The sequence below is a fragment of the Achroia grisella genome, unplaced genomic scaffold, assembly GCF_030625045.1.
Source record: "Achroia grisella isolate CSIRO2021 unplaced genomic scaffold, CSIRO_AGI_Agris_v1 utg1173, whole genome shotgun sequence".
In the NCBI taxonomy this organism is placed as follows: Eukaryota; Metazoa; Arthropoda; class Insecta; order Lepidoptera; family Pyralidae; genus Achroia; species Achroia grisella.
Window position 1 is genome coordinate 1088004 of NW_026712589.1, and position 20346 is coordinate 1108349.

The 20346-nt window shown below is 32.0% G+C and overlaps 1 protein-coding gene across 1 annotated transcript in view; it reads right to left on the reverse strand.

Annotated features, from left to right (window-relative positions):
• LOC131851224 (sodium-dependent serotonin transporter-like) overlaps nucleotides 1–20346 on the reverse strand; it is a 105657-nt gene that overhangs the window by 67688 nt on the left and 17623 nt on the right. The window contains exons 4-5 of the mRNA XM_059201684.1: nucleotides 15598–15712; nucleotides 13474–13605 (exon numbers count right to left, since the gene is read on the reverse strand). Coding sequence (XP_059057667.1) covers nucleotides 13474–13605; nucleotides 15598–15712 — 247 coding nt within the window. The remainder of the gene's footprint in view (nucleotides 1–13473; nucleotides 13606–15597; nucleotides 15713–20346) is intronic.

Consider the following 20346-nt stretch of genomic DNA (forward strand, 5'->3'; position numbering starts at 1 on the left):
GGGAACAGCTAGTGTTTAATATATTAGAGATACCTACGTGTTTTTTTATTGATGACTAGCTGTACACGGGATTTCGTCCGTGTTGAATTTAACTTTATTTTTCTAAAATATAAGAAGTTAAATTCCACGCGGACGAAGTCGCGTGTACAGCTAGTTGTCGGTAGTCTAGTGATTTAGCTAGCACACTGCTTTGATTCCTGCTTGGTGGTCGAAGGTTCGATTCCTCGCATGCTGCAAACATTTGTATTCATGAGTATGATTGTTTGTAACGGTCTGGGTGTTTTCTATGTATAGATAATATATATGTATTTACGAAAAAAAATCTTTGTATTTATATCAGTACCCATAACATAATCTTCAGCTAGCTTAACTTGGGTCTAGATGAAGCTGTGTGAATTGTCCTGAGATTACTATTATTACTATAATAAATCTTTTCAAATCAACCGATGTTTATTTTTGCCATAATACGTGCTGTTACCATGTGATAATATTACGTACGTACGGATTAAACTATTAACTTATTATTAAATTATTAACTATTTATACTGTTTTAAATGTGATGCGTTCATTATTTATATTTCCTTTGAATTAAAGACAAATGTATATATATATATATATATAAATATACACTTGCACACTTAGTTGATCCAGCCACGATCCGTAGATATTGCTGATTCCACTGTCTCTCTCTTTCTATCACTATCTTTGTATTCTAATATGCGATGTTGCCGTTCCGGCCGAGACCATGCGTTGTTGCCAAATGTATTCGTCGATAGTAGTAGATACCTATACTCGATATATATTTTTTCAACAATTTCCTGCAATAGTGAATCCGTATCGGCAATTTTTTTTAAATGCACAAAGATTTTTTGGCTCTGAATATATTTAAAAATCATTTACTTGTGTGTTGATGAATTTATATACTAGTACATGAAGTACCTAATACTTGTTTTGATTTGAATAGGTAGCGATATTATGAATTTATTATACGTAATCTAAAGATTTTGACGAAATAAAAGTAATTAGTTATCTGTTAACCTTGACTTCATGCTGGCACCAGTATTATCAGATGATGAACATACTCTTCGAAAACTTACAGCAGAAATATCGTGTTTGGACTCATTAGATAGGTCTCGATGAATAGAGTTTAAAAAACTTAAAATAAATGGTAAATTAGAAATAATGTATAAATACCCCTTACGTAAAATTCAACCACTTTAAACTTAATAATAATAATAATTAGGAAAAGAGAAAAGCTATACATGCACTGAAAGTAATTGATGCCTTCCACACAATATTTTCAGTATTAAACAACTCTGTTTGTTCAGTAAAAGTGTAAATACACTGGTAACCTTTAATCATATTTTATATGCAAACATTACATATACAAACCCTAAAGTTTTATTTCAGAATGGCCAGTAGTTTTCAAGAAATAAGTCTTTGAAATTGTAAGTGTAACTTATATATATACTAGTTTTTTCACCATAACAAACAACACCAATATGGCCTAGTTAGTAGTTTACCTGTGTACCAATTAATAATAATAGTAATCTCAGGACAATTCACACAGCTTCATCTAGACCCAAGTTAAGCTAGCTGAAGATTATGTTATGGGTACTAGACAACTGATATAAATACAAAGATTTTTTTCGTAAATACATATATATTATCTATACATAGAAAACACCCAGACCGTTACAAACAATTTAATAATAAGTTAATAGTTTAATAAGTACGTACGTAATATTATCACATGGTAACAGCACGTATTATGGCAAAAATAAACATCGGCTGATTTGAAAAGATTTATTATAGTAATAATAGTAATCTCAGGACAATTCACACAGCTTTATCTAGACCCAAGTTAAGCTAGCTGAAGATTATGTTATGGGTACTAGACAACTGATATAAATACAAAGATTTTTTTCGTAAATACATATATATTATCTATACATAGAAAACACCCAGACCGTTACAAACAATTTAATAATAAGTTAATAGTTTAATAAGTACGTACGTAATATTATCACATGGTAACAGCACGTATTATGGCAAAAATAAACATCGGCTGATTTGAAAAGATTTATTATAGTAATAATAGTAATCTCAGGACAATTCACACAGCTTCATCTAGACCCAAGTTAAGCTAGCTGAAGATTATGTTATGGGTACTGATATAAATACAAAGATTTTTTTTCGTAAATACCTATATATTATCTATACATAGAAAACACCCAGACCGTTACAAACAATCATACTCATGAATACAAATGTTTGCAGCGTGCGAGGAATCGAACCCTCGACCACCAAGCAGGAATCAAAGCAGTGTGCTAAATCGCTAGACTACCGACAACTACCTGTACACGCGACTTCGTCCGCGTGGAATTTAACTTCTTATATTTTAGAAAAATAAAGTTAAATTCAACACGGACGAAATCCCGTGTACAGCTAGTCATCAATAAAAAAACACGTAGGTATCTCTAATATATTAAACACTAGCTGTTCCCGCGACTTCGTCCACTTGGTTTTTAGCTTTATTTTTCTAAAATAAAAGTAGCCTAAGTTACTCCTTATTACATCAGCTACCTGCCAAAAAAAGTCCCGTCAAAATCAGTCCAGCCATTTCAGAGATTAGCCGGAACAAACAGACAGACAGACAAAAATTGTAAAATATGTTATTTTGATGTATGTACCGTATTTATATTCATATGCAAGTAGTAAAAAACGGTTATTTCAATATTACAAAGAACAGGCTTCAACATTCTCAAGTACCACAAAAAAGATGTTTTTATTAAAAACAAGCTGTTCCCGCGACTTCGTCCGCGTGGAATTTAATTTTATTTTTCTAAAATAAAAGTAACCTAAGTTACTCCTTATAAATCAGCTACCTGCCAAAAAAAAGTACCGTCAAAATCGGTCCAGCCATTTCAGAGATTAGCCGGAACAAACAGACCGACAGACAGACAGACAAAAATTATAAAAATTGTTATTTTGGTATATGTACCTTATATATATTCATATGCATGTAGTAAAATACGGTTATTTCAATATTACAAACAGACACTCCAATTTTTATTAAATGTATAGATGTAGAGATTATTATTTATTTATTTATTTATTCATCCAAAATAATACAAATTGTGTAGGATAACGTAATAGTAACATTACAGTAAAATTTTGTCAACAACATAATAGCAACTTAAATATTAAATCTCGGTATATCTATAGACAAGCTGGCCCCAGCGACTTCGTCCGCGTGAAATTTTATTTTATTTTTCTAAAATAACAGTAGCGTAAGTTACTCCTTATTACATCAGCTACTTGCCAAAAAAAGTCCCGTCAAAATCGGTCCAGCTATTTCAGAGATTAGCCGGAACAAACAGACAGACAGACAGACAAAACTTGTAAAATATGTTATTTTGGTGTATGTACCGTATTTATATTCATATGCAAGTAGTAAAAAACGGTTATTTCAATATTACAAACAGACACTCCAATTTTATTTACATGTATAGATGTATAGATTAAAAAAAAGTAACAGTCATAAGGCTAGTCGTATGCCTAATATATATAATAATGTAATAAATTCATTTAAACAGAAATTGCGGGAACATTATTTAAATTTGTAACTTTTTTACTGTCCTTCTCCTTTTTTCACATCTTTCTGTTATATCCCTATAGTTCTCTCTATATTTTCTGTTTTTCTTACTTTCAATTTGAGACTGTACTTATAATTTGATTATCGGATCATTATGTATTTATTTATACATTTATGGGTTATATTTACATATATATTTGTGTATGTATATTGTTATAGAAATGTATATTTTGCTTATCTTTATAAATCTTTTTTTGACATTTCTTATTTATATTAGTGCACCGCCAATAATCTTTCGCTGCACCACTCATGGTTGCCTGGTAAATAACGCGGCAAAATATTAAGTCCGCCACAGGTACAAATTTTTTTGTGCATTTAAGTTAAATAAATAAAAAAAATACAATACTGTTTAATGAAAATGCGTATTGTCTAGTGCTTTGAGATGTCTTAAGGATAACCAACAATAACCATTTTTTATCTTTTACATTTTACGGGAATTTTTTTTATCGTATGTTTCCCTTAAAATCATGTAAACTATGTTATTATGTCATAATCTAAAGAAATAATAATATTTTATAGTGAAATATCCACTATAAAATACTAAAAAGTAGCAATGTAATTCGTTACGCGCGAATCGGCTGTTATAAGGTCAAAGGTCAGTGCACCCCGCGTATTTGATAAATAGTGCTTCTCTGGATGTCTTTAAGAGAAAATGGCAGTATGTACGTGTACTAGTGTTAAGTGTTAAGTTTTTCAAATGTACAATAAAGAATAAATATTTTTAAGTACAGTACTTACGTACATTAATATAATACCTACTTTTTACTTGTATCTATTGTTATCAAAATTAAATTATAAGTTCTTAACTTGACCACGACTATGTGACCCTCTCTTGGCGCCAAAACGAGTGAAAAAATGAACAGCATACGACGACGACGCAGTACCTATAGAGTGGAGCAACTGCTTATTCAGTTTTATTCAACTATTTAGTCCCTCCACCGTTACAATGAATAGAGGCGGATATTACAATGTATGTAGCATTGAAAATATAAAAAATCTAGATTAGGTATAATAAATTCATAATTGATAGGCCGTTACGGTATCAGAGCCAAAAAGTCTTCTTTCTTTGTTTATGTACTGTTAGATGCGACAGCGACTTTGTTTTATACTACACTATGTAATGATTGATATACCTAAAATAAATAAAATATCTGAGGTTTAGACAAAAATTCAAAAGGTACTTTATTTTGAAAAAGTATTCTGAAAATACCTATTTTGCATTTAGTATTTGAAATACAAAACACAAAACTATTTTTGTTTTTAGAGTGACATTTCTATGAATTCACTGTCGATAGCGAGCGGTGCGATGGAAAAAGATAACCGTTTATAAAAATATAATAAATAGCCCTGGACAATTAACACAGACTGATACTGAACTGATATAAATAGATATTTTTATTTTGTAAATACATATATAATATACATATAAAACACCCAGACCGATAAAAACAATCGATGACCGATGAGTACAATTGTTTGCACCGTGCGAGAAATCGAACCCACGACCATCGGATGTAAAGCGGTGTGACCACCGAGGCAGTCGAAATATATAAATAATCTTATGAATTTAATTTATTCTAATTTGTTTGTGTGCGCGGGGTGCGGTGTACGGTGCTCCCCCCTGCCTCCACCGTTGCTGGAGCTTGCATGTATGGAGCATTGCGAATATAAAATATCTAGATTAGTAAATTCATAATTGATAGACCGTTACGGTATCTATATATATTCGGATTAAAATAAGTATCGCAGTAAGGACGAGTATATAAAGTGATCAACATAATTAATTGATTTTTGGAATATATATACAGAGCCAAAAAGTCTTTGTGTATTCAAAAAATATCTAATTTGTTTGTGTGCGCGGGGTGCGGTGTACGGTGCAGGGGGGACCCTGTCTCCACCGTTGCTGGAGCTTGCATGTATGGAGCATTGCGAATATAAAATATCTATATTAGTAAATTAATAAATTCATAATTAATAGACCGTTACGGTATCTATATATATTCGGATGAAAGTAAGTATCGCAGTATGGACGAGTATATAAAGTGATCAACATAATTAATTGATTTTTGAAATATATTCAGAGCCAAAAAGTCTTTGTGTATACCAAAAATTTAGCCGTTCGGAGCCAGTCATGCACGAATTATTAGTAAAAAATGTGTCGAGTATATCGTACTATCGACGAATATATATGGCCACATCGCAAAATAGAATGCGACGTTGCCATACCGCCTGAGATATACGCGATAGGAGTCAAGTTATTCAGTGCAAAAGGTGGAATCGGCAAGTGTGTAGGTTGTGGCGTGATCAACAAAGTGCCCAAAGAGGTGTTTATATATATATATATATATATATATTTTATTAATAATGGGATTGCGCTTGGTCTTACCTCATCTGATGGTAAATGATGACAAGACCTAAGATGTAGAGCGCTTACCCAGAAGATATCTATTCACCATAGATTTGAAGAATCCGGGGTTGTATGTCTCTGGGAACACAAAAGCTGGAAGTGTGTTCCACTCTTTGACAGTGCATATTAGAAAGGTCATGTTCATTATTACACTTAGTTTATAATTCATTAATTATATAATAACACTTCTTTAATAAAAAATCCTTTAGTTTGCAGTTAAAATCATCCTTATACGATAAACTTTTTAAATCTATGTACTTACCTCATAATATATGTATACAAATTCCGAAATTCTACGTACCATACCATAGTATGGTTAAAAGAGAAAAATGTTCAGAGTTTCATGTCCTGAATACAGGGAATTTTAAATTGTGTAGAAAATAAGTTTCATATTTGCGACTAGTTTGAATGTCGACCGCGAAAGATTTCAGAGATTTACGAATATCTACTTACATTTAGCACTGTAGTGGTGGAGTACTGTAACGGCAAGATTCGCTCAAGTGATAAACCGGGAATTTAAAAGGAAATTCCGGAGAAATTTTAATACCTTTTTGATACTAGCGCTCCATTCCTGCCGGATGCAGGTTAAAAGGAAGCGAATACGAAATAAGCACATATTTATTTCACTTGTATCATAATATCAACTGTTAATAAATAATTAAATTCACCAGTACGGTAATACTGACACCTTGGTGGTCTAGCGATTTAGCTGCTTAACTACTGATAGTCGTGGGTTCAATTACTCGCACGATGCTAGCATTTTAATTTATGTACTGTTTTTAGTGAAACAAGAGTTTTCAGTTACATGTAATTCTAAAGCAAACTTGATTAGAGAAATCTGACTATTATTAAACGTTGATAATAATTGCCTTATTCTAATTTTAAATTTTATGAGTTTAATTAGTTATTGCAGATTTTTTTTTAATTTGATAGTTATTGCCTTATTCTAATTTTAAATTTTATGAGTTTAATTAGTTATTGCAGATTTTTTTTTTAATTTTATATGTATTGCCTTATTCTAAATTTAAATTTTTTGAGTTTATTTAGTTATTGCAATTTTTTTTAAATAGCACATTTTGTATGTAGAAGTCTAAGGGATATATAGCCATAAGTCCCTGCGTTAGTGTAGAACTTGGATGGTATATGGTATATACGGCGCACGAAAAGGTTCGGTGATAAAAACTAGAGATTTAATGTTAAACGCTGTGTGCTTTAAATATTTATTAACTTACGAGTACACCTGGAGGAACTGCAGTCTGAATTATGTAATCTTACTATACATTAGCGACACGGCTGTGCACATTAATCTATGCTAATATTATAAAGCTGAAGACTTTGTTTGTTTGAACGCGCTAATCTCAGGAACTACTAGTTGGAATTGAAAAAATATTTTTGTGTTGGATAGTCCATTTGTCAAAGAAGGTTTTAAGCTATATAACATTACGCTACGACCAATAGGAGCGGAGCTACAATGAGAAATATTGAAAAAGTTGGGGAAATTAAACGCAAAGAAAGTAGAGTAAGTGAACTAGTTATTTAATAATATGAAGATTATGGATTATTTTCTACTTGCTTTGTACAGGTTTAATCCCTTATACAGAAGCTAATGTTTTACCTATATAAGTCGCTTAGCTGCTTGGTTAGTAAGCTGTTTGTTAAAAGCTGAGATAAGGTAGTGAATTATAGGATTTGGATGAATAAAATATTAGTTATCCAAAATGGCAACGAACGAGTGGTATAAAGGGAGTTACCTAGTCATGTGACTATAGTGCCGGTCATTTGTATGGATAACAGTTATTATTTACCACCTGGTCAGCCGTCAGCTTATTTACCATTCAAATATTTAAAAAGATCTCTAAATACTTTCTTTATATATTGTGAAATTAAGGAAATAATTATATATTTCCGGCATATCCGTGTTTATTTTTGTTTTTTTTTAGTTTCGCTAAAGTCATCGTTTTATGGCAATTGCGTAAGGTTTTACAACAAAATACCGGAGTCTGTTATAAACCTGCCAGAAAAAAGATTTAAATGTCATATAAACGACTTCCTTTGCAAAAAAGCTTACTATAAAATTGAAGAATTCGTTAACAATAATAATATTTTATAGAAAAACTTAAAATCCATAACACTGACAATATTATCTGATTACACTAATAATGAGTGCGTAGCAATTTCTATGTTGATTATCGCATGCCTCTTATTTGTTATACTGTAATTATTTATATAAAAAAAACATCTATTAAAAATAGCAACACACAAGTTTCTTGCTCATTCTTCTTGTGATGAATCTGCATTCCGAATGAGTGATAGAATCAAAATATGACTATTCAAAAGTGCTTGTAATGAGTTTGTTTTAATAAAGATTATTTCTATTTCTATTTCGGACTATACTAATGCTGTTGGCCACAGCTCGTCTTTACAGCTTCACTGGACGATACGGGGCAAGTGCAGATGAGACTTCAAATCCGCGGAAGGACTTATGAAGCGGCTGAAAGCCAACTCCCGCCTGACAGATACGACTTTAGACTGTGGGTACCGCTACGGGTTCAAACTTCGGCTCAGGTAATTTCGATACCCGTTTAAATTGAACGGAGGATCAATCAGGACCACATCAATCTATCAGTACGAGTATGAATGACGCATAATTATAATGACGGACACAATTAACACATTTGAGACTGAGAAATCCAAGGATCTTTATCGTAAATTCGTATATTTCAAACTTAATGCAAACAAATTATTAAGAAGCACTAAAATAACAAGTAGGCGCCAATTTTATCAACTAAACTTACGGTATTATTTATTTATTTATATACTCTTTATTGCACCAGAAAATTACATTAATAGAGTAATTAAAATTAAAATTAATTGATATTATTAGGGCAAATTTTGACTTTACGATTAAAATGTTAATGTAATATTGTATTATTAGTATAGATAAACGGGTTTTATCATGAATAATTTCGCGGTCAGAAGTCACGATCTAACCACAGCCAGTGTAATCTAGTCGACACGTTAAATACCTTTATTTACCATAAAATTATTCGTGTTAAAACCCGTTTAACTATATTAATAGTGTGTATTAAACGCGATTATTTCAAAATAAGTACATGAATATCGGCTCATAATAATCATATTTATATATCTTATATATAAAAATCTCGTATCACAATGTATATTGTATGTATTTTTTGAGGGTTGATAATGGAATGGTGTCATGGCCAGCTCTAATGGTATATGTGGTAATGGCTGGCGGGGCATCAGTGGAAGATGAAAAGATGACTATTAGGTCAGATCAGTTAACCAATTGCGACAAATTCACCAGGAATTTTATAATAATAGTAATCTCAGGACAATTCACACAGTACCATCCAGACCCAAGTTAAGCTAGCTAAAGCTTGTGTTATGGGTACTAGATAACTGATACATATACATAGATATTTTTTTTCGTAAATACATACATATTATACATAGAAAACACCCAGACTGATACAAACAATTATACTCATGAATACAAATGTTTTGCCGTGCGAGGAATCGAGTCCGCGACCATCGGACGTAAAGCTATGTACTAGACCGCTAGACCATTCTAGTGGTTCGTCGTTAATTTTTATTTTTAATTTAACATGATGGTTTCCAGGGGGAACCGCGTGGAGGTCAACCTGATGGTATGGTACAATGCTAGCAATGTGGTTATTAGTCCACATTACAAAGAATTCTCTTCTCCCTTGTAGTTAACAATAACAATGTAGTAATACATACTCGTCCGAAACGGCTTGACCGATTTTTATGAAATTTTAAATCTATAGTCAGTAGATCTGAGATTCGATCTATTTTTCATACCCCTAAGTGACATGGGTTATCCACCCTTAACATTTTTATTTTCTCAATTTTTTTTCTTATCATTTAGCATTATAAAATATATACAACCCTAAATTTTCACCCTTCAATCACAAACCCAATTCTTTAATAACGATACAGCAAAACATTTGCCGTGCAACTAGTATATATATATATTTCTCGTGTCACAATATCAGTTACCATACTCCTCTAAAACGGCTTGACCGATTTTTATGAAATTTGATATGCATATTCAGGTTTGAGAATCGGCTATTATTTATGAAAAATAGATAGTAGCCGATTCTCAGACCCTTGGACAACCCTAGCCGGGGTATGCCCCTCAGTGATAAGGGTTGTCCACACCTAACGTTATTTTTTTATTTTTTTGCATAAATTTTTTATTTATTTTATGTAAAATGTGGCATTAAAAATAAATACAACACCAAATTTTCGTGCTTCTACCCTCAACCCCTATTTTAAATAGCGATTTTAATTTATATGCATTATTTATATTTGAAGAATTGCGACTTTGAAGTGGCAATGGGCAGGGCACATAGCTCGTAGGACAGATGGCCGTTGGGGCAGTAAAGTCCTCGAGTGGCGACCACGGACCGGAAGAGGCAGCGTGGGAAGGCCTCCAGCAAGGTGGACCGACGATCTGGTCAAGATCGCTGGAAGGCATTGGATGCGAGCAGCGCAGGACCGATCGTCGTGGAGATCTTTGGGGGAGGCCTATGTCCAGCAGTGGACGTCTTCCGGGCTGCGATGATGATGATGATGATGATTTATATTTGACCCAAATAAATTTCTGGTTGGTAGTTTGTATTCGCACGTATCGACTTGTAAAATGTGAACTTACAATTTTAATCAATAAAAGAGCAGCACACAAGTTTCTTGCTTATTCTTCTTATAATGAGACAGCTTTTCGAATAAGCGGTTGATTAACACCTTAGGCGCCATGTGTATCTTTTTGTCACACAGTGTCTGGAGCACTGTGTATTCAAAAGTATACACATCTTTCTTCTTTGTAAACGCGCTGTGTATCCTTTAGGAACACGTTCTCTATACATCTATTACACAAATAAAAGCCCCGGCCTGTTGCATTTATCCGATGTAAATCGTCTGGGAATCGGTTTTATTTTCTTTTTATTTTTATTTTTATTTTAAATTTCGAATTCGGATTTCATTTTTATTTTATTTTATTTTTTATTTTATTTAGGAAGATTAACGTGTAATTTTACATGTTACTTGTCATATAAAATTGTCCTATGCCAATTAATTATCTTCGCCAATAGATTTTACAAAAAATTGTTTTTTTTTTAAACGGTCACTTAGGGTCTGGCGCTGAGGGTGTTAAAAAAATTGTTGACTATTCAGAAGTGATTAAATTAAGTTTATTTAAATAAATGATTTTCTATTCTATTCTATGGCAAAACAACGTTTGCAGGGTCAGCTTGCTAGCATATTTTATTATTATATTAAGCTAGTTTAATGTAATAATAAAATATGATCTAACTAGTCATCACTTTGTCATATATCTTATTTAAATTATACAAAATAAGGAAAAAAGTGCTATAATAATAATTACTGGGCTAATTTCTATTCATTTAAATAAAGTACGACATGATACAGCAAAACCTAACATTGATTGAGACTGACGAATTAAGACTATATTACGAGATTCTAGACAAGTTTTATCTTTCTATAGAATTTGCTTTTCGATTAAATAACTTTAGTTTATAATTACACTAGCTGTTCCCGCGATATCGTATGCGTGGAATTTAACATTATTTTTCTAAAATAAAAGTAGCCTAAGGTAGTCCTTATTACATCAGCTACCTGCCAAAAAAAGTCCCGTCAAAATTGGTTCATCCATTTCAGAGATTAGCCGGAACAATTATAATTATAAATATATATATATATATATATATGTATATTGTAACCTAACGTTTATCTGTTTCTAATAATATATCATAGTAGACATATATGAACATATATATATTGACGGCCTCGGTAGTTTAGCGGTTTAGCACACCCTACTTCCGTTGGTCGCGGGTTCGATTCCTCGCACGGTAAAAATATTTGTATTCACGAGTACGACTATTTATATCGGTTTGAGTGTTTTCGTGTTTTCTATGTACAATATCTAATAATAATCTATATATTTATATCAGTTGTCTATAGTTTATATTTATGTAGTACCCACACAAGCTCTGCTTACCGTTGTACTAAATGGAGTTGTGTTAATTGTCCAAGCTCATTTATTTATTATGATAAAAAAAAAAATATACCTACATAGTATAAAACAAAGACGCTGCCGCTGTCTGCCCGTCCCTATGTATGCTTAAATCTTTAAAATTTAACGGATTATGATGCCGTTGTTTTAATAGACAGAATGATTCAAGAGGAATGATTATATGTATAATACATGTATACTGGAGCGAACCCGGGGCTAGTAGCAAATATAATATAATAATATATAGTTTATATATATGTGGAAAGAGGATTTATGCGTTTCTTTATGATTATAGTTTTATTTTTAAATTAACAATTGAACGACGTATGATGATGTAATGATAATTTTAATAATTAAAGAAATAATTTATTGTTATAAGACTATTCTTCAAATGATAATTAACAATAAGTATGTAGGATAATATATACTGTATTATATATTACTATTACATACATAATAGACGACCTATGTCTTTTTATAATTTTGAATTTTTTTTTTTTGTAACACAGGGGACAAACGAGTGTGCGGCTCACCTGATGGTAAATGATTACCGCCGCCCATGAGCACCCGCAACACCAGGGGAATTGCAAGTACGTTGTCGGCCTTTTAAAAAGGAATAAGCTCTTTTCTTGAAGGTTTCAATATCGTATCGGTTCGGAAATACCATTGCTGGAAGGTGATTCCACAATATGGTTGTGCGAGGCAAAAAGTTTCTAGAAAACCGCACTGTGGAAGACCGCCATTCATCCAGATAATCAGGATGGTATTTCAGTTTCTGGCGGGTGGTACGGTGGTGAAACTCAGCAGCTATATTAACCGAACAATTCCTCAGAATACTCCCCGTGATATATGCGGTAGAAAATTTTGTAATGTTATAATTCCTACATACATATGTTATATATATTATTCTCTTTGTTGAACACAGGCGTAGCAAAAGGCCGTTAGTTTTAGTAACTAATATCTCCATTTGCGGTAATTATACAAAGAACACTTACATTAGATCTGTTAAATCATATATATTGAGCAAAGCCTATTACTCACTAAACGATTACTTGAATGACGAACGTGCATGGAAATAGTTGTTCATGCACTGGATTTTCATTTAATGTTAGACATAGACACCTATATAAATATACATTGTAAATAAACTGGATTAAAAAAAAGTTATTCAATTGAGTTTCTTGCTAGTTTTCAATTGAATCTATATACCGAATTGGACGGTAGGGAAAAAATTAAAATTATAGTGCAAAAACTTGACGTTCATAAGCGGCTAAAATGTCCTACATGAATAAATTATTTTGAATTTGAATTAGATTAAAATGTACTTACATAAGACCGAGGAGCAGTTACGTCCATCATTTGAGAGAAGGCGGTAGTAGCATAGTACTTGCTTGAATACGTGATTAAAATAAATATAAGAAACGTTGAAATGAACCTCCATATAAATGCTATCTTAAAGAGCTGAAATTAATAACAAAGTCAGTTTTATAACAAGGTTGTTACAAAAATATCAGTGTAATTAACAAGTCATTCTCGCCACTCGAAAACCTTTCTTTCCTGCAGCTATCGGTTATTCCAGCTTTATGAGCGACTAGTAGGGATGCTCAGTAGTTATCGATGTTAATAAAACACGATGTTTTAGTCCGATGTTAATAAAACATTAAAGATATCGTCGATTAAATAGACATTTTTCAAAATTAGAAGCTAGAATTGCCTACTTTTATATAAATCAATTAAATTAAACACGCCGTCTTAATCATTACCTTAATCATTTTAAAATGATATACTTCTGTGTAAATTTTAAATTTTAAAGGAGAAGGAATTAAAAAAAGTTCTCTTCTTCGTAGTAAGAAACTAGTAAAATTTGCATAAATTAGATGGTATAAGCATTATATTGTATAAATTAGACTTGTGGATAAACAGAACAATAATATGTTAATACTTTAGTGTTGTAGTACTGAATATTGTAATTGTGAGAAAACCTTTAATTGGCCTTATTTTTAAGTACATATTATTTGTTATTATTTGTATTTCGCTGTTGGTTTTCAAATTAAACAAAAAGAAAAAAAAAACATTTTGAATACTGCCATTTTTCTATTCAACCGACTATATATCGAATCTACGATAAAAAATAAGAATTGGTAATTGATTTGATTTTAAACCTTATAAGCTAAAAAGTAATTCAACCCTTAAAATGTTATAAGATCAGATAAATTGAAGATAAACATACACATATATGATTTATTTTGATATTTATCGTATATACTTATCGACATCGATGTATTTTAAATATCAACCATCCCTAGTGATACATTGCTGCTCCAACTTGATAATCGTTTAAGCTAAATCGGTCACTTCTGATCTGAGGTTATCCTTGTTTATACCAAGCAATGAAATGTCTAGCTTAGCCCAGTTATATCTCGAGTCTCTAGCAATCCTAGGCGTCTTTTCAATCCCGTACAAGTACGATGCCTTTTTATCTAAATTCGTCTACAATTAATTTATTTTTAAGTGTGCACGTCATAAGGTTGTTTTTTCAAAAATTATAAGTTTTGACTTCGTACGTATTTGACATTGTCAGATTCAAACTACTATTTATATAGAAATTACATATCCTATACCACAGATTAATATGTTTTGATATTCTATATATAATACTATAAAATGGGGGGAAGATGATTGGTAGTAATGTGGATTCATGGCCCCATTACTGGCAATGTACCATGTCAGATTGCCTCCACGCGGTTCCCCCTAGAAACCATTATATTAAATTCCTGGTGAATTTGTCACGATGGGCTAACTGACCTGACCTCATGCTCATCTTATCATCCTCCACTGGTGCCCCGCCAGCGTAAACCGTTAGCGCGGGCGGGTGCAGCATTCCATTGACATCCTCTAAAAAAATATACTATAAAGTTCAATAATAATATTTTTTTTATTTGAATTAATTAGTTTATTAGAGTATTATATATATGAACAATATGGATCAATAGACGGTACAATAGAAAATCATCTCATACACATAATAAATATACAAACTGTAATGTTAATATTATATCGATTCACGTATTGTCCACTGTCCACATTTACGTAAGTGTAAATGTGTGTGATTTGTATGAATTCAAATAAACGTCTTATCTATTTATCTATCTACATAGATAAAATTATGTGCCACACATAACTGTGTATTATTGTAAATGTATGTAATTTGTACGAATTCAAATAAACGTCTTATCTATTTATCTATCTACATAGATAAACTTATGTGCCCCATATAAATGTGTATAAGTGAAGTTTGTACGAATTTAAATAAACGTCTTATCTATCTACATAGATAAAATTATGTGCCACATACAAATGTGCATAAGCGTAAATGTGTGTGAAATGTACGAATTCAAATAAACGTCTTATCTATCTATCTACACAGATAAAGTTATGTGTCTCTAAGCGTACCTTTATAAGTGTATCGTCTGTGACTGTTGTAAAGAAGAAATTGAAAATCCACACCAGAGCGACTGCAAAGAATCTCGTTGTGAGAACGTTCCGATCGAAATATGAAAACGATTTCCTGAAATACGATTTTCTGACATGTATAAATCGGTATTTTACAGCACTAGTTTTAGGGGGGAAGGGGATTGTTAATAATGGGGACTAATGACCAATGGGGCTAGCAATGTACCATGTTAGATCGACCTCCACGCGGTTCCCCCTGGAAACCATCGTGATACATTCCCGGAGAATTTGTCACGTTGGGCTAACTGACCTGACCTCATGCTCATCTTATCATCCTCCACTGGTGCCCCGCCAGCGTAAACCGTTAGCGCAGGAGGGTGCACCATTCCATTATCATCCTTTAAAAAAATGCACTAGTTTTAAGCATCTACTTTTAAACAAAAGTTATTGCTTAAAATAGTAGAAACATATTAATAGTAGGAATATATTAATTACTAGCTGTGCCCGCGGTTTCAGCAATTTAGCTGTTATTCTGATGTCTAAGCTAAAAGCTAAATTTCATCATAATCCATTCAGTAACCACACTCACAAAACCACAAAATTCACACCGCTTTACATCCGATGATCGCGGGTTTGATTCCTCGCACGGTGCAAACATTTGTATTCATGAGTATGATTGTTTATATTGGTCTGGAAGTTTTCTATGTATATTATGTATGTATTTAAAGAAACAATTATGTATTTATATCAGTTGTCTCGTACCCATAACACAAGCTCTGCTTACAGTGGGACTATTTAGTCCCACTTATTTAGTTAGAGCAGTAATACCCAAAGTGGTCTATATCGACCCCCAGGGGTCTATATCAAACTGCAAGGGGTCTACGACAACGGTCATCTTGAAATTTACAAAAAATCAATACCAGGTAAGAATGGGGGTACCCAAAATCGAAAAATATGGTAAGGGGTCTACGACACAAAAAAGTTAGGGGTACCTCTGAGTTAACGCTGTTTGGGGCTGTGTTAATTGTTCAGGGTCATTTATTTATTATTATTAAAAACGTTTTTTGTTGCCAACTAAATATATCATGGCCTTATAGGTTGTATCCCACTATATTTAAGTTTAACACAATATATTATGTATATCAAATCTTGTGAATATTATTTAAAGAGATTTTTCCTTTTTCTCATCCGAGTCTGCATTACAAATATGGCCTTAGAATAATAAATATATTACTATTGTAGAGTGCTAATAAATATATATTTTATTTGAAATAGGATTATATATCTCTTTGATGTTTTTAGGTTATCTTCTACATATCGTAGCTGGCTATATTTCACTCGTAATGTGTTTGTTACTAAGGAGCAGATTTTACTTCGTACATATGCCTACGTTACATTGGAGCTTGTAATTAATTACTTAATGGATAATTTTGTTTAACTCCGCTGTCATTAGCATGTGTGAGACCTCGAATATTTAGTGCGGGAACTTGACTATCATTATTGGAAGTATTACCAACTTCTCTATTGGCGATCAAATTCCAACCACTATTGAGTCTCGACCCATACAGTGCCATGTGTTTCGCCTCTGAACGAGGCGTTATCAAGCATTGGAGTTTACATATATATTGCTTTGACGATCTCGGTGGTCTAGCGGTTTGACCGATGGTCGCGGGTTCGATTCCTCGCATGGCACAAACATTTTGTATTCATAAGTTTGATTGTTAGTATAAGTATAATATGTATGTATTTACAAAAAAAAAATATGTATATGTATCAGTTATCTAGTACCTATAACGCAAGCTTTAGCTAGCTTAACTTGGGTCCAGATGGCGCTGTGTGAATTGTCCTGAGATTATAATTATAGCTTGGAACCTAGTATTGAGGGCGATGAAACTGCGTTGAATGTTATCGAAATTAAACTAAATATTATAAATCCATTAAATTGTGAAATGAATTTCGCAAAATAACACTTAATACGATAAAACTTATATTTTACTAGCTGTACACGCGGTTTGACCCGCAGTCAATTTATATATTTACGTTATTCTAATGTAAAAGCTATATTGTACTTAAACGTACTGAAACTTTACAAAGTTTCTTCAAAATCCGTTCAGTAGATTTTACGCGGAAGAATAAATATATATACATAATTAATTTAAATTATTATGGTCATGTTTGAAATTTAGTTCGACATTAGATTAAGATTAATAATATTTTTTAACTACTAAGGTTATTATATATAAAATTAGTTATTATTTATTAAATATAAAATATATAGTCATTTAAGAAAGACAATATATTTTATATTTAGTTCGAATAAAAAGTACGGTCGCTAAAGCTGAAAGATATATATTTCAAAATTGACAATTATCGAAAAAATAATAAAATGGATTTTATATATACATATATAATAAAAGTTTAAGGTGTGTCGTGCACAATATTAAAGATAAACAATAATAAATTATTATCAATTTGACAACTGATTTTAACAGTAAAGAAAATTGTATATTTATACATTTGTGTGTTAAATACTTGGTCGTATGTTTAATGTTTTTTTATTGATTTACTGTATCATTTATGAGTAATTTTAAAACAATATTAGCATTCTACACTCCATCTCGGTATGAAGTTTAAATTTGCTAAATTTTGATACTGCTCTGTCAGCGCTATTTCGTACAAAGATACGATAGTGCATTCTTCTTTTATATTTTAAACTAGCTGTATTCGCGTATTGTCACGTGGAATATAAATTTATTTTTCTAAATGAAAATATTTTTTCTAAAATAAAAAAACCTAAGTTACTCTCTATTACATCAGCTACCTGCCAAAATTTATTTTTCTAAATGAAAATATTTTTTCTAAAATAAAAGTAGCCTAAGTCACTCCTTATTATATCAGCTACCTGTCAATAAAACTCTCGTCAAAATCGGTCCAGCCATTTCAGAAATTAGCCGGAACAAACAGACAGACAGACAGACAGACAAAAATTGTAAAAAGTGTACTGTGTGTAATGTACCGTATTTATATTCATATGCATGTAGTAAAAAACGGTTATTTCAATATTACAAACAGAGACTCCAATTTTATTTATATGTATATACTAGCTGCACTAGCAACTTCGTCCGCGTGGAATTTAACTTTATTTTTCTAAAATAAAAATAGCCTAAGTTACTCCCTATTACATCAGCTACCTAAAAAAAGTCCCGTCAAAATCGGTCCAGCCATTTCAGAGATCAGCCGAAACAAACAGACAGACAAATAAAAATTGTAAAAAGTGTATGTATACATCTGTATAGATTATTCTTTAAGAAACCTCAGTCCGCCTCGGTGAAAGCTTAAGTATCGTTCAACGACTTTTCTATTGAAGCGAGCGAATTTACTATTACGTTATCAGACAATCTACGTGTGGATTATTTTGTAATATTCTCCGATATGATATTTCAATCATTGTATGAGGAACCTCGACGCTGGCTTAGTATTGTTGCAGCGACTTTCTATTGTAGCAGGTCATTCGTGAGAGATTGCTTACACGTAAGACGGTCCTTTGAAATGCACTTTATAACATATTGTATTGTACCTTCTTATTGTCTGAAAAGATCTATTATTACGAGTCCATTCTGTATCTATTTCTGCTGCATTATCCTTTAATGGTATTATAGAATTTTTCCTTGAGCTGGAATTGCAGACAATGTGACGACATATCGGATGAAAAGCGACAACTACCATCTATTTATATATTATAACTGGCTGTACACGCGACTTTGTCATCGTTGAATATAACTTTATTTTTAAAAAATAAAAGTTGCCTAAGTTACTCTTTACATCAGCTACCTGCCAAAAAAAGTCCCGTCAAAATCGGAACCCCGAACTAAAAGACATACAGATAGACAGATAAAAATTGTAAAAAATGTTATTTTGGTGTATGTGATATTTATATTCTTATATTATGCATGTAGTAAAAAACGGTTATTTCAATATTACAAACAGACACTCCAATTTTATTTATATGTATAGATCTGAGGACAATTCTCACAGCGTCATACAGTTTCAAGGTAAGCGGATCTTATGTTATGGGCTCTAGACAGATGCTACAAATGTATAAATATATTTCTTATAAATGCATACATATTATTGCATGCATCTGAACATTCACTGTTGATTTATATACGTATATATTAAATATATATGTATATGTTATACACAAGTCATCATCATCATCATCATCATCTGCTTCTTCCTTCTCTTCCATTCATCCCTGTTCGCAGTCATCGCGTTATTTACTTCCTTTCTTGCCATATCATCTTTCACACAGTCCATCCATCTCTTTTTCGGCCTTCCTCTGCCCTTATAACCATCCACATTCATATGTAACACCTTTCTTAAAATATTATCCTCATTCCTATATGTATACACAAGTATGTAGTTATATTTATAAATATTGAGTACATGAGAAATATTTTTTTATATTATGTATTATATATGGTTATGGACTGGTTTAAATCTGAATCATAGTTTTTTTTAATTATGTACCTACATATTTTTTAAATGCACTGCCCACATAAATCTATGTTTGCCCAATGGTTAATATATGGCCCATATGCATCTCTATTTGTGCATTAAAGTTTTAATAAATAAAATATTATACATAAAACACACGCAGATCGTGAAAAACATAGTCATGAATACAAATGTTTGTACCGTGCGAGAAATCGAACCCGCGACCTTCGGAAGCAATGCGGCATGTTAAGC